Genomic DNA, 14,382 nt, shown 5'->3' on the forward strand with positions numbered 1-14,382 from the left:
TTTATCAGTTGGATACTAAATTCTGTACAGAATAATAAAGGTTTTCAGAGCCACTTAAAAATTACTTCATATAATACTGCACCAGCTCTCAGGCTTACAGTCTAAAAATGTATGACACAAAAGGAAAGTGGTTTGGGATGGAGGAAAAAATAAGTAAACTCAGGTACAAGTTCTTAGTTGGAAGTTCATCTCATGACTAGCTAGGATGGAAAGGTTAAAGGAGAGGAGCTAAAAGTTTGAGATTCCTGCATTGCAGGAGTTGGACTAGAACTAGATGACTCTCAGGCTCTCTTCCAACTCCCCATTCTATGATTCTATGACCTACGCTGCTGGAGTGGCCCTGATTCTCTTCTCTCCTCTCCTCTGCTGTAGCGTGATGTAGCGGCTGATGCCAGGTGACAGTTGATGAAGGGAGGAGCCTGATTTCTTAGCACAGCTGGGAGTTATAGTAGTGAAATTGTAAAGTTGTTCCTGAATGGTTGCTATAGGTAGTAGAGAGATTAGAGCTAAGTATTGTTTCCCAGTCCTGGACATCAAGTAGCACTGAGATGTGAATAAGTTTGGAAGCATCTGCTAATGTGTTCTCATGGCAGAATGTGGTGGCTGTTGGGCAGGGTAGCTCATGTTGAGGAGACATCATAGTTGACTGATGGAGCACGTGTATTACATGTTCAGCCCTTAACAACTCCAGTTAGAGCTTCTTGGGTAACCCCAGCGGGGGGAATTTACTCCTTTGAGGAGCCAATTTCAGTCAGAGTTTAATAGTAGGCTAGCTTCATATGTTGGCTCCCAGATGCCTCTTGCATCTATTGAGGTATCCACCATGCACTGAATTCTGCTGCTTATGTGGCAGTACAAACCACTTTAAATGTTGGTTAGTGGTAGCATGCAAAGTTGTGACTAGTGCTTTTGAAGAGCACAGTCTGACATTCTGCACAGCTGCATTACAGGTTGCTTATGAGCATGAATCATTGCTTGCCTGCCTTCAGAGGACACTGCTTTTCAAATAAAGCTCAGGATTATTCTATATAGTACACGTGACCTCTTCTGCTCACATGATGTTGCTTGTTTCTGATTTTTGTCCTCCTTTGTAGATGACAACATTGACGAGACCTATGGGGTGAATGTGCAGTTTGAGTCTGATGAAGAGGTGAGTGATTCATTTGGGGTCAATGGATATGCATATTCCAGACAAGCAGAGGGTGGCCCTTTTGTCTGCATGCACCCCCAAGGAGAAAGAGCATTCCATTTTCTTCATGATGATGGGAGTTTGAATGTAGGCATCCAATAATCACACAAGCAGTCCTCTCTTTTCCCATGTCCTTTTTCTAAGATTATCTTCCTTTCCAGTTTATGGATGGCAGTCAGTGCTGGTCCTGCTCAGCAGATCCATTGATGTTAGTGGACATGACTAGGTTAGGTTCACTAATTTCACTTGGTCTGCTTTGAGTAAGGACTTAGTTGAATACAACCCTGAGTTTGTGAAGTGTTGCCAACATGTTAGAAAACTCTACATTTGATGTTTTTAACATTAAAGTGACACTGGTAGCTGCAATACTACTGTTTATTATTTTGTACCAATTGACTTGATTACATGGTATTTCCTTCCTCCAAGGAGTTCAAACCAGTTTGTATTTCTCTCCACTCCTCTCTGTTTTATCCTTCCAACAACCCTGTGAGGTAGGTTAGGGTGAGAGTGAATGTCTGGTTGAGTGAGAATTTGAACCCTGGTAGTAGGCTATTAACATTTACATAAGAATTAGGATAATAACACTATACCTTGGAAGTCGAATGGAATCCATTCTGGGAGTCTGTTGACTTCCAAAACATTCGAAAACCAAATTGTGGCTTCTGATTGGCTGCAGGAAGCTCCTGCAGCCAATCAAAAGCCGTGGAAGCCCCACTGGATGTTCGGTTTCCAAAAGAATGCTTGCAAACCAGAACAATCACTTCCGGGTTTGCGGCGTTCAGGAGCGAAAAGGTCCAGGGTGTTCGGGATCCAAGGTACGACTGTAGCAATTTATAGAAGAACGTATGGGACTATTGTATACTGCATTTTTGCGCATATATATATATATATATATATTCCTTTTTATATTTATCTTTGTTCTTTTCTTCCTTTTTTCTGTATCTTTTTTTAAAAATTAAAATCACTTCAATAAAATATAAATAACAAAAAAAAGTTTGATCAGCGAACAATACAGTGGTACCTTGGTTTAAGAACAGCTTTGTTTATGAACAACTTGGATTAAGAATGCTGCAAACCCGGAAGTAGGTGTTTTGGTTTGTGAACTTTGCCTTGGAAGCAGAACATGTTCTGCTTCCTGTTGAGTCTGTTCTATTTGTAAATTGAGTCCCCCGCTGCTATGGGAAAGCATGCCTTGGTTTAAGAACGCTTTGGTTTAAGAGCGGACTTCCAGAACGGATTAAGTTCGTAAACCAAGGTACCACTGTATCTAGTTCCAAGTAGAGGTTTTCTTCTAGGCCTCAACTCCTGCCTGCCTTTGCTTTAATGTAACATCACTTCTGGTAGATGTTCAACAGTGGTAGTCTTTGGTTCTCCTAACAGAGATGTTATGTGGTTGAAAGTGTTGTGGTATGTCCTTGGAAAGGGCACTGAACATGAACTATCTTGCACCCACAGGAGGGTGATGAGGATGTTTACGGTGAAGTACGGGATGAGGCTTCTGACGATGACATGGAAGGAGATGAGGCAGTGGTTCGCTGCACCCTTTCAGCCAATGTGAGTCATGCAGGGAAAAATTCAAAGGCTTTTGCCATTTATTAGGGTGGTGACTGTCAATAGCCTGTGTGCATATGTCCAGAATAACTTAAGAATCTCTGATACTATGTGGATTAGGAGAACTTCCTAACTCCTTAGGGGAATATGCCGTACTGTGGAGGAAAACATGTGGCCTTCCTCACCAAGTTCTTCTTATGCCTTGTGTGCTGTAAGCTTTCATGTCTGTGTGCCAAGTAAGTTGTGCAGATAATTCTGTTTCTCTTAGCTTGTGGCCTCAGGTGAACTGATGAGCTCCAAAAAGAAAGACCTGCACCCCCGAGACATTGACGCTTTCTGGCTGCAGCGGCAACTGAGCCGTTTCTATGATGATGCCATCGTATCCCAGAAAAAAGCTGATGAAGTGCTGGAAATCTTAAAGGTGCTCTGTTTTCTTCTGTTTCTTTCTGGTTGCTTGCTTCTTTCCTGGACTGGTGCTAGCTGTTACTGTATATTTGTACCTTAATGTGAAAAACAACAATATATTGCATGTGTGGCTTCTCTAAGAAGGGAGGAAGACCTGGACCTACTGTGTGTAGTTCCCCAGGTGCTCTGGCTTTTGAATTGCCTTGATTCCTGGAATTGTGCAGGTGTCAACAATGGGTTAACACACTCATACACTCCGGCTTAGAAGAGGCAGGGATCTTTGCCTGAAACGTGGGATGGGTGACTCCCTTAGCCGCCTCCCTCAATTTAGTCTCTGCCTTGTCTATATAGAGCTGCATTTTAGATTTCTGCTTTCAGGTTCCTGCTTTATTTGTTCTTATTTTTCTACTTTTACTTTGGTTCTCTTGGCAGCTCCTTTTAGGTTTTGCTTTTTCTCCATCATTTTTAAAATCTGCCCTGAATGGTTGGGATCTGGAAGGCCAGTGCCAGAACCTGTGCCTGTCTTCCTCTTGAGACCTCAAGTCATGGTCTTCTGGGTACTTTCTCTCCTGAGGTGGGAGAGGAATAATAGAATCTTAGAGTTGGAAGGGACCCAAGAGTCATGGGTCATCTAGTCCAGCTCCCTGCAACGCAGGAATCCCAGCTAAAGCCTCCATGAGAGATGAATATCCAACCTCTGCTTAAAAACTTCCAGTAGAGTGGCACTATTACTTCCCTGTAATACCACGGGGGGCTTTGTCAAAAGCTTTTCTGAAATCAAGATACACTATCCACAGCATTTCCCTGATTCATTAAGTTTGTAATTCCATCAAAAAAAGAAATCAGATTGGTCTGGCATGACCTATTTTTGAGAAACCCATGCTGGGTCTTAATAGTCACAGCATCCTTTTCTAAGTGCTCACAGACCGGCTGTTGAATTACCGTATTTTTCAGTGTATAAGACGCCCCCGTGTCTAAGACTCCCCTTATTTTTCGGGATTTAAGAAAATGCAGGAAGCTTTTTTGGGGGAGGATTGCCCAGAGTTGTTGACCTTTTTTGGAGGAGGATTGCAAAGGTGTGGTATATATTCTAAGACCTTCCCTGGTATCAATATCAAGCTCACAGGTTGGTAGTTTCCTGGGTCTTCCTTTTCCCCCTTTTTGAACATGGGGACAACGTTTGCCCGCCTCAAGTCTGTAGGGACCTCACCTGTGCTCCAAGAATTCTCCAAGATCATAGACAAAGTTTCTGAAATTACATTGGCATGCTCCTTTAGTACCCTTGGATACAGCTCATCAGGCCCTGGAGATTTGAATTCATTTAAAGTAGCTATGTGTTCCCTTACTATCTCTTTTCCTATCATGGGCTGCAGCTCCCTCCTTACATCATTTATTCTGCTATCACTAGGCTGGGCATGGTTTCCTTTTGGGTGAAAACAGAGGCAAAGTAGGTGCTGAATAATTCCACCTTCTCTCTGTCACCCAATGGCATTTCTTCGTCTTCATGCAAAGGACCTACCACTTGTTTGTTCTACCTCTTACTTCGGACATAGCCAAAGAAACCTTTTTAAAAATTATTATTAACCTATATTGCAGGCCTGAACTCATACTGAGCTTTAGCCAGCCTGACTTTTCCCCTGCAACTGTTGGCTACTCGAGTATACTCCTCCTTTGTGATTTCCTCTTTCTTCCATTTCTTATACATGCCCTTCTTAACTCTCAGCTCATCTGTAAGTTTATACATCCTATTTCTTGTTGGTATTGTCTGCATTTGGGCCTTCAATATTTCTCTTTTTAGAAACTCCCCTCCTTCTTGGACTCCCTTCTCTTTGAGTATTTTTGACCATAAGTAGCTCCTTGAACTTTTTGAAATTGACCTTTTTAAAGTCCAGAGTGTCTCTCTGACTACACTCAGTTTCCCCCTGCCTCTGTATCCTGAAACCCAGGAGAACATGATCATTTCCTTGCCAGTTTCCGAGTACTTCCATTTCATTGATCAGTTCCTCCCTATTGGTGGGAACCAGGTCCAAGATAGATGATCCCCTTGTTGGTTCTTCCACCTTCTGGAAAATGAAATTGTCAGTGAGGCAATGGAGGAATTTGTCAGACCGTACATTCTTAGCAGAGATTGACCTGGGATGCTCCTCAGCAATTTCTTTTAAAGGGACTTCAAGTCAGTACTCCCTGCCACCCTCTCAGGCCAAAGTTCTGATGACTTGTTGGGCAATATAGGGCTGGCTTCCAGCTGTGTAGCCTACCCTGGAGATCAAAGAGCATGCTTGTTTCTCTCTCGGACCCCTTGTGGTTTACACAGGAAGGCAGTCCATTCTCCTAGTCTTCCCCAAGTAAAAGCAGTGTGCTGGTCTTTAACAACCCATATCTTAGACATCCAGTAGTGTCAAACGGCCTAAACATGTGGGGATTTCAGAATTCCAAGACTAGCAAATGCACACAGTTCCCACTCATCAAATTATGAAACTTAAAAATTGGAAGTAAGGCAGATAGATGGTGAAAGAGAATTCTGAAAACAAGAGAGCTTGGGGGCTCAAAACCTGGTTGCTTCTAACCTATTCACTAAAAACACAGTATTTCTAGTCTACTTATGAGTAAGCAGTGGGAATGGTCAGCTGCCACTGCATTGTTGGCAACACATTTGTGATAGAGGGAGGGGACAAAGCTGCATAGAACAGGTCAGCTTTTGATGTTTCTCTCACCCCACATTGGAGTGAGTGGTACATACCTCCATCTGCCCAATGACAGCCAATGTCATGTTTCATAGGTGAGCAGGGAATACTTTTGCCAGAGGCTTGGGAAGGGGACAAACCTCCCCTGGTGTAAAGGGAGATGGGCCATTTCAAGTGTAAACTGGATTTTTCTATTTTCCCGGCATCTTCCTGTCAGCCATTCCTGGGGATTTGAATAACTGGTGGGAGATGCATGACGCCTTTCTTAGGGGAAAAGAGAAGCAATCGAGCAATTTCCTTTGTCACATGACCTATTTCCACTGCTCCCCTTTCATGTCTCCCCAGACTGCCGGCGATGACAGAGAATGTGAAAACCAGCTTGTCTTGCTTCTGGGTTTTAATACATTTGACTTCATCAAAGTGTTGAGGCAACACAGAATGATGAGTGAGTGCTTGCTATATTGTTATTATGTAGAGATCTCAAAATATTGGGTTGTCTGAAATCTTGGCGTGCATAGAGAACTTGGAGTTGTATGGAGAAATTTCTTACCTAGCAGTTTCTTACCTTCTATAAAAAGCAGTGCAAGTGAAGTAACACCCCCCACCAGCCCTCTGCACGTGCCAAAAGACTAGAGAGAGAGAGGTGGTGTCTTATCACATTTGCACTAAGATATTTAGATAAGAATGGCCTAACTTGGAATGATATGAAGTACAGTGGTACGTTGGAAGTTGAATGGAATCCATTCCGGAAGTCCATTCGACTTCCAAAACATTCGGAAGCCAAGACACGATTTCCAATTGGAAGCCGCGGAAACCCCATTGGACGTTCAGGTTCCAAAGAACATTCGCAAACCGGAACACTCCCAGGTTTGTGGCGTCCGGGAGCCAAAATGTTTAACTTGCAAGGCGTTCTGGATCCAAGGTACAACTGTACAACGTTTCATTATTGTGTGGTTGCTTTTTTGTGTATTAAATAGCACCTGTGTGTCCACCAATCCAGATCAGGACTGTCACAGGGCATAGATAGTGTTAAAATGTGGTTAGTTGTGTGAGTTGAGGACTATTAATAAAAAACATGGGAGAGAAGAGACAGCAGTGCAGAATGAAAATATGCTGCCCTATTTTGTACTTCTACAGGTAACTGACATATTTAAAAATTAAACTGAGCCCTAAATACCTATTAGAAGAAAGTTAATACAGATCCCTAGAAATACAAATTCTGCACCAGATCATTTGTCTCTGGGAAGTACAGACAAAAAAGTACAGTCGGTCACCACTCATTTCCTTTGTTTGTCCTTAAGGGGGATTCAGTTGTGTGTTTTGTCTGGAGTTCTCAGGAGTAGAATAAGATACTACAATTATTTGTTTTCTCTCCCAGTCTTGTACTGTACCCTCTTGGCTAGTGCTCAGAGTGAAGCTGAGAAGGAGAGGATTATGGGGAAGATGGAATCTGACCCTGAGTTGTCAAAGTTCCTGTATCAGCTACATGAGACGGAGAAGGAAGATCTGATCCGGGTAAGGATTGGGGATGGAGGTGGGAAGGAATCTGGAGTAAAAATGATTTAATTGTGGTGGCTTGCTTATATATTTGGCCTGAAAGCATCAATGTGGGTTGCAATACATCCTTGTTCCATTTTACACCAATGATTGCTCTGTAAGGCAGGTCAGACCATGAGAGTGAGTGAATCTTGGCTGATCGACTTGCTCAGGCCGTTAGTACATTATAAGACCAAGCAGAAGTTTCAACTGTAGCCTCTCTTCCCATGATTTTACTCAGTGTGGAACAAGTTCATCAGTTTTGTTGAATCACTTAAACTAAATAGTTTTGGATTTTGAACATATGTAATTAATTGTTGCTGGTTTGAATTTTAATGTGTTATTATCTTCCTTAGTGGGTCATGGAAACTGCTATTCTGAAACTGCTATTCCGAAAGCTTTTTTTATAGTTTAGGGTAGGGGGCACAGGGGAAGAGTTTATAGAACCAAGGGGGCAGTGGTCTGAAAATATTGGGGAACCACTACTCTATTGTGAGTGTAACAGCACAGTCCTATTATATATGTTAACTTTGGTTCAGTGGGTTTTATGTCTTAGAAAAAGTATTTATTATTGTGCCTTATTGGAAATGACATACAGTGGTGCCTCGCAAGACGAAATTAATTCGTTCCGTGAGTTTTTTCGTCTTGCGATTTTTTTCGTCTTGCGATTTTTTTCGTCTTGCGAAGCACGGTGTCGGGAAAGTTTTGGAAAAGCTTCAAAAGTCTTCAAAAACCTCAAAAAAGGGGGGTGCTTGGGAGGGAGGGAGAGGCGGGCGCGGGGCGTGGGGGGAGGCAGGGCGGAGGTTGCTGCCTGAGCCCCCGGGATCAGTTCGGCTCGCCTTGCTCCGACCCTTTGCACTACAGTCGGCACCGTCTTGCTGCTGCTGCTGCTGTCGCCGCGGTAGTCAAAACTCCTACTGGCCTAAAAGTTGTCTGGTGCAAAATCCCTTCTGCAGCAGCAGCCCGAAAGAAAGCGAGAGCGCCAGCCAGCCAGCCGCCCGCCGCGGGCAGGAGGGAGGGAGGGAGCGTCGGCGACAGTGGATGCCTATTGCCCCTGTTGCTGCTGCAGCCGGCCAGCCAGCCAGCAGCGCGCGAGCGGAGAGGGGTGCATCCAGCCCGTTGGAGAGGAGCGCGGGGGCGCGTCCCCGGTGGCTCCCGAGCTGACCTTGCCTGGCCCGGCGCCTTCCACGCTGCCAAAGGGCGACTCACCTGCTGCCTGCACTGCGCCGGGACTAACTCGAGCGGGGCGAGGAGAACACACACTCGCGCACACACACACTGAGAGGCAAACTTGCCGCAGCCGTAGACGTCGCGGGGTTGGAAAGCGCCCGGGCAGGCGCTCTTGTCACCGCCGGGGCGCTGGGGGGGGGGGGAGAAGGAAGGAGCCCCATCCGAAGAGCCCTGGAGCCTGGCCTCCCGAACTGGGAGTTGTGGGGAGGGAAGTGTGCGCGCCTTGCTATTTTTCGCCGAAACAAAGCTCCCTCTCCCTCAGAACCCGCCTTCACGTGTTCTTGCCCCTACGGAGACGCACACCGCGTGCTATGAGTTGCTCCTCGAAGTCCAGTCGCAACTGTATTAACGGTTTTAAGAAAAAGGAAACAAACTTGCAAGAGGTTTCCGTCTTGCGAAGCAAGCCCATAGGGAAAATCGTCTTGCGAAGCAACTCAAAAACGGAAAACCCTTTCGTCTTGCGAGTTTTCCGTCTTGCGAGGCATTCGTCTTGCGAGGTACCACTGTATACACAATGGGCAGTGGAAAGGAAGAAGGATCAGAATTGCAAGCTTTTGTAGGGCAAAGTTCAAATTGGCCACACAATTTACTACAAGATGTCAGGAGAGGAGAAAGTGCTGAGTGTATATAGGAGCTCACCATTGTTGAGCAGCCTGGTATGGATCCTTGGAACAAAAACTCACCCTAATGTGGAGTTTGTGTCCTCCCACTTCAGGAAGAACGCTCTCGCAGGGAACGTGTCCGCCAGTCCCGCATGGACACTGACATGGAAACCATGGATCTGGATCAAGGAGGAGAGGTACTCTTGCTTCACCAAATATTCTTAGGTGGGGGGGTCTGAGCTACATGTGAGGTGCTACACGAACTGGGGGGGGGGGAATCATTCCTCATCTTAACTCCCCTGCTTGTTTATGAATGAAAGATTGGTGGGGTGGGGTTTTTACGGGTTTCTGTGCTATCGCATCTTAATTTAATGAACTACTTTTGATGGAAATTTCCATTTTGTCCATTTCAGGCACTGGCCCCTCGGCAAGTTTTAGACTTGGAGGACCTTGTGTTTGCCCAAGGCAGTCACTTCATGGCCAACAAGCGATGCCAGCTGCCAGATGGCTCTTTCCGCAGACAACGCAAAGGCTATGAGGAAGTTCATGTTCCTGCGCTGAAGCCGAAGCCCTTTGGTTCAGAAGAGGTTGGTGATGTGTTTTTTATTTCCCCTCTATATAGACAGCACTTGTGGCAGGGGGCTTGTGGTCTTGACTGCACCAAACACACTCATTCACAAACTAGCAGCCTTGCTGGATGCCTTCAGCAATCATGAAGCCTTCTTTGCACATCCTACTGTTTCTTGGTCTCTCAGGCTGGTAGCAGGTTGTATGCTAACTACTGATCTACAGTAGTACCTCAGGTTACATACGCTTCAGGTTACATACGCTTCAGGTTACACACTCCGCTAACCCAGAAATAGTGCTTCAGGTTAAGAACTTTGCTTCAGGATAAGAACAGAAATTGGGCTCCGGCGGCACGGCGGCAGCAGGAGGCCCCATTAGCTAAAGTGGTGCTTCAGGTTAAGAACAGTTTCAGGTTAAGAACAGACCTCCGGAACGAATTAAGTACTTAACCAGAGGTCCCACTGGATTGTCTAGTGTCTTGGTGCTTGCACAGGGGGTCCTTGTATGAACTCGGCCTCTGCTTTTTTTCTGTTGCTCATTAGAGAGACCACAGAGAAAAAAGCAGAGATTGAGATGCTAGTCTAGGCTAGTCTAGACAATAGCCTGAGACTGTAAAGAGAACCAAGCAATAGCAGCAGTATTACCCCAGGAAAAGCTCCAGTTTAAAAATCCTGGACAAATAAAGTCTATAACAGCAGTCTGTTAGGGAGGTTAGGTGGCACCATTGAGAGAGCCGTGTGACTGGAGCTTTGCTCTCAAAAGAGAAAACCTTGGAAACGTGAGAAATCCATCAAGAGGGTCTTCTGTTGGTTCCCTCACTGAGAGAAGCGAAGTTACAGGGAACCAGGCACCCTCCCTGTGGAACGCCCTGCCTTCAGATGTCAAGGAGATAACAAATTACACAACTTTTAGAAGACCCCTGAAGGCAACCCTGTATCAGGAGGTTTTTAATGCTTTGGTTTTTATTATGTTTTATATATGCTGTAGGCTGCCCAGAGTGGCTGGATAAATACAGCCAGATGAGCATGGTAGAAATAATAAAATGATGATGATGATGATGATGATGATGATGGAGACATTGTAGCAGCTAACTGCTGCTGAGGTCTTTGTTGAGCAGGTGATGTGTTAGGAATTTGGACAAGGCTCTATGTCCTTCCAGTCACCAGGGCCATCTTGGAAGAATTGCTTTGGCATTTGCTGCCCATCTAAGATTTGTCATCCTCTTTACAACTTTAGTCTGCTTAATTGCATCACTGCTTTTATGGGCCAATGGGCAGCATAGGCTCTTTCCTCTAAAGTGACTTCAGAGAGAATTGTGGATTTGAACTGCTTCTGTTCCATCTATAAGGTTTCTGTCTCATGAGTTTGTTACTGACTTGCTGGACAAAACCATTATTTCTTTTCTTATTCTCAGCAACTACTTCCTGTGGACAAGCTCCCCAAATATGCACAGGCTGGATTTGAGGGATTCAAAACACTGAACCGGATTCAGAGCAAACTGTACCGTGCTGCCCTTGAGACAGATACAAATTTGCTACTCTGTGCACCCACAGTGAGTGTTCCTTTTTCTGATGTCAAATATGATTGATCTTTCTGAGCCTCTGCACTGTTCCTTGATTTTTACTAGGGGAAATGTCTTTCTGGTCTCCTGTTTGAGGGGAGGGATGGGAGAGTGAGGATTTTCTTTGACACACTCTTCATTCCAGGGTGCTGGGAAGACAAATGTGGCTTTGATGTGTATGCTGCGTGAGATTGGGAAACACATCAACCTTGATGGAACAATCAACGTGGATGACTTCAAAATCATTTACATTGCACCAATGAGGTCTTTAGTCCAGGAAATGGTGGGCAGCTTTGGGAAGGTAAGAGGAAACAGCAGTTGGCTTGTATAAGACCTTCACCAGGTGGGAGTGGATGGAGGAGAGGCGGTGTCCAGTGTTCTGAGGAGCTTTTCCACTTGTGCTTATTAGGTGTATAAAATACATTATTGCTACTATCATTTAAATTTATATGGCAGCCCAACAATAAAAGTATCAAGGCAACTTATAAAATAAAAGCAACCAAAGTATTTTAAAAATAGAAAGATTAAAACAAAAAGGGTCAGTAAAAACAAGCACTGTACAAGGAATTAAACAGAAAAGTGTTTGCCAAAACAACTTGCAATGTAATAGATGCAGCACAATAGGAAAAAGTAGTGGAGGGAAGAGGAAAACAAGCAAGGTTACTTTGTTTGCGGCCATTCCACCAGTTTTTTTTTAACCATCTGTTCAAAAGGGCTGGGCCTATTAGCAGTAGTGTCCAGGCAGCCAATGGAAAGAGCTTTGTTTGTCTTGCCTCTCTCTCTTATGGATGCTAGGGGGAAGAGTCGATACCTAATGAGAGCTGTTGGAGAATAGCGTTTAAGTCTGAATTAGGGGCTCTTTGGATCTTTGCTTTGGGCCTATTAATCAGTTTAAGGCAGCCTTGCCATTCATGCTGCCTAGGGTTGCTGGGAGTTGTAGTCCAAAGCACCTGGAGGGCTCTAGGTTGCGGAAGACTGTTTTCAGGTGTGCCCCACACTCTCAACCACACATTGTTGTAATTTAGAGGCAGTACTGACTTGCTGTTAGGGTTTAAACAGTAATGTGTGTGGAATACTTGAAAGCACGCTATGAATGCACATCTGTTATTTATAGCTGTGTTCCAATTTTCCTTCTAGCGCTTGGCCACTTATGGCATCACTGTGGCTGAGCTGACTGGGGACCACCAGTTGTGCAAGGAAGAAATAAACGCCACTCAGATAATTGTCTGCACTCCAGAGAAGTGGGACATCATCACCCGCAAAGGAGGCGAGCGTACCTATACCCAGCTGGTGCGCCTCATTATTTTGGTGAGTTGCCTTGGAAACTTCTCGTTGAGCTGTGATGAGGGTCTGTGCTTCTGCTACACACAGCAATGCTGGGGATATTTTCTGGGTGGGAGAACATTTGAGACACTCAGAATTGCAACCAGCCAAATGTAATGGTTTCTGGGCTCTATTGGGGATGTGTAAATGGTGTGGTACCCCCCTGAGCAAGGAGGGTAATGCTTCCTGCATTTTACAGGATGAGATCCACCTCCTGCATGACGACCGGGGCCCTGTTCTGGAAGCTTTGGTGGCCAGAGCCATTCGCAACATTGAGATGACTCAAGAAGATGTGCGGCTTATTGGGCTGAGTGCCACCCTACCAAACTACGAGGATGTGGCTACGTTCTTGAGGGTGGAGCCTACCAAAGGCTTGTTCTACTTTGACAACAGGTATGGTGTGTGTGCTGTGGAGAGTCTTCTTTTTTATTTTTTATGACTTTCAGTTATATGCATTTCAATAGTTTTATAATCATTCTCACATTTCAAAACTCGACTTCATTCCTCCTCTTTCTGCAGTTCCTTAAATTTATTTTTATCATTTCCTGCATATTCTAAATTAACTTAACTTACTCTTTTATTCATCTACTTTAAATATATACTTTTATGAAACTGCAGGTTATTACAATAATTCTGCCAATGTCCTTATCTGTTTAAAGTTTGTTTGTAAATATTAAATAAACCATTTCCATTCTTTTATAAAAAGTTTGTTATCTTGATTTCTTATTTTTCCACTAAATTTCACTATTTCTGCATAGTCCATAAGTTTTTGTATCCATTCTTCTTTCATCGGGACTTCTTCTTTCCATTTTTGGGCAAATAGCATTCTCGCCGCTGTAGTCGCATACATGAATACATTTCTATACTGTTTAGGTAGTTCTCCCTCTATAATTCCTAAAAGAAAAGCTTTGGGGTTTTTTTACAAATGTTATTTTAAACATCTTTTTCAATTCATTGTATATCATTTCCCATTAAGCTTTAACCTTTCTATAGGACCATCACATATGATAAAAAAAACATTTTTTCCCTCTTTGCATTTCCAACACTTAATCAGTTTTGATTTATACATTTTTGCCGATTTACTCGGCATTCGATACCATCTTTATAACATTTTCATGTAGTTTTCTCTTAAACCATAGCATGCTGTAAAGTTTATATCCGTATTCTACAATCGGTCCCTTATTTCCATATCTATATTATAACCAATATCTATTTCCCAATGTATCATTGAAGATTTTACTTGCTCATCCTTTGTCTCCCATTCCAATAATACCTTATACATTTTAGGCAGCACTTTAACATTGCATTCCAACAGATCTCTCTCCAGTTGTTACATTTGTTTCCCAAACCCTTGTATTCTATTTTTCTTAAATATTTCATTCAAATGATTATATTGTATCCATGTTGTTAACTTTCTGATAAAACCTTAATTTGTTTAATTTAAACTCTCCTCCCTCCTGTTTTAATATATTTCTATTAAGTTGTCCAACCTTCTATCATATTCAGCCCAGAAGTGCCTCGACCCCCAGCGCACAGCGGCAGTTGGCTGCGGTGAAGGTGCTGAGGCACCCCCTCAAACGCTGGCTTTGCACGGGGGGCGGGTTATTTAAAAGGCTTTGCTGAGGTGTGTGCAGCCATGTGCCCCTCAGCAGAGCAGTTTAAAGAAGTGGGACTCGGGAGCTGCAGCGGTTTCACTCGCCATATACTGCGGGGTGAAGCCGCCATCATGCTCTG

At 44.0% G+C, this 14,382-nt stretch overlaps 1 protein-coding gene across 1 annotated transcript in view; it reads left to right on the top strand.

The window, feature by feature from the left end:
* Nucleotides 1-14,382, top strand: part of SNRNP200 (small nuclear ribonucleoprotein U5 subunit 200) — a 48,628-nt gene that overhangs the window by 6,255 nt on the left and 27,991 nt on the right. Inside the window, exons 5-15 of the mRNA XM_081017244.1 lie at nt 1,095-1,150; nt 2,645-2,743; nt 3,009-3,161; nt 6,175-6,274; nt 7,208-7,344; nt 9,311-9,394; nt 9,611-9,784; nt 11,179-11,316; nt 11,471-11,626; nt 12,463-12,633; nt 12,848-13,041. Of these exons, the coding sequence (XP_080873370.1) occupies nt 1,095-1,150; nt 2,645-2,743; nt 3,009-3,161; nt 6,175-6,274; nt 7,208-7,344; nt 9,311-9,394; nt 9,611-9,784; nt 11,179-11,316; nt 11,471-11,626; nt 12,463-12,633; nt 12,848-13,041 (1,462 nt within the window). The remainder of the gene's footprint in view (nt 1-1,094; nt 1,151-2,644; nt 2,744-3,008; nt 3,162-6,174; nt 6,275-7,207; nt 7,345-9,310; nt 9,395-9,610; nt 9,785-11,178; nt 11,317-11,470; nt 11,627-12,462; nt 12,634-12,847; nt 13,042-14,382) is intronic.

Source organism: Podarcis pityusensis, assembly GCF_964106645.2.
Source record: "Podarcis pityusensis genome assembly, chromosome: 8".
Taxonomy (NCBI): Eukaryota; Metazoa; Chordata; class Lepidosauria; order Squamata; family Lacertidae; genus Podarcis; species Podarcis pityusensis.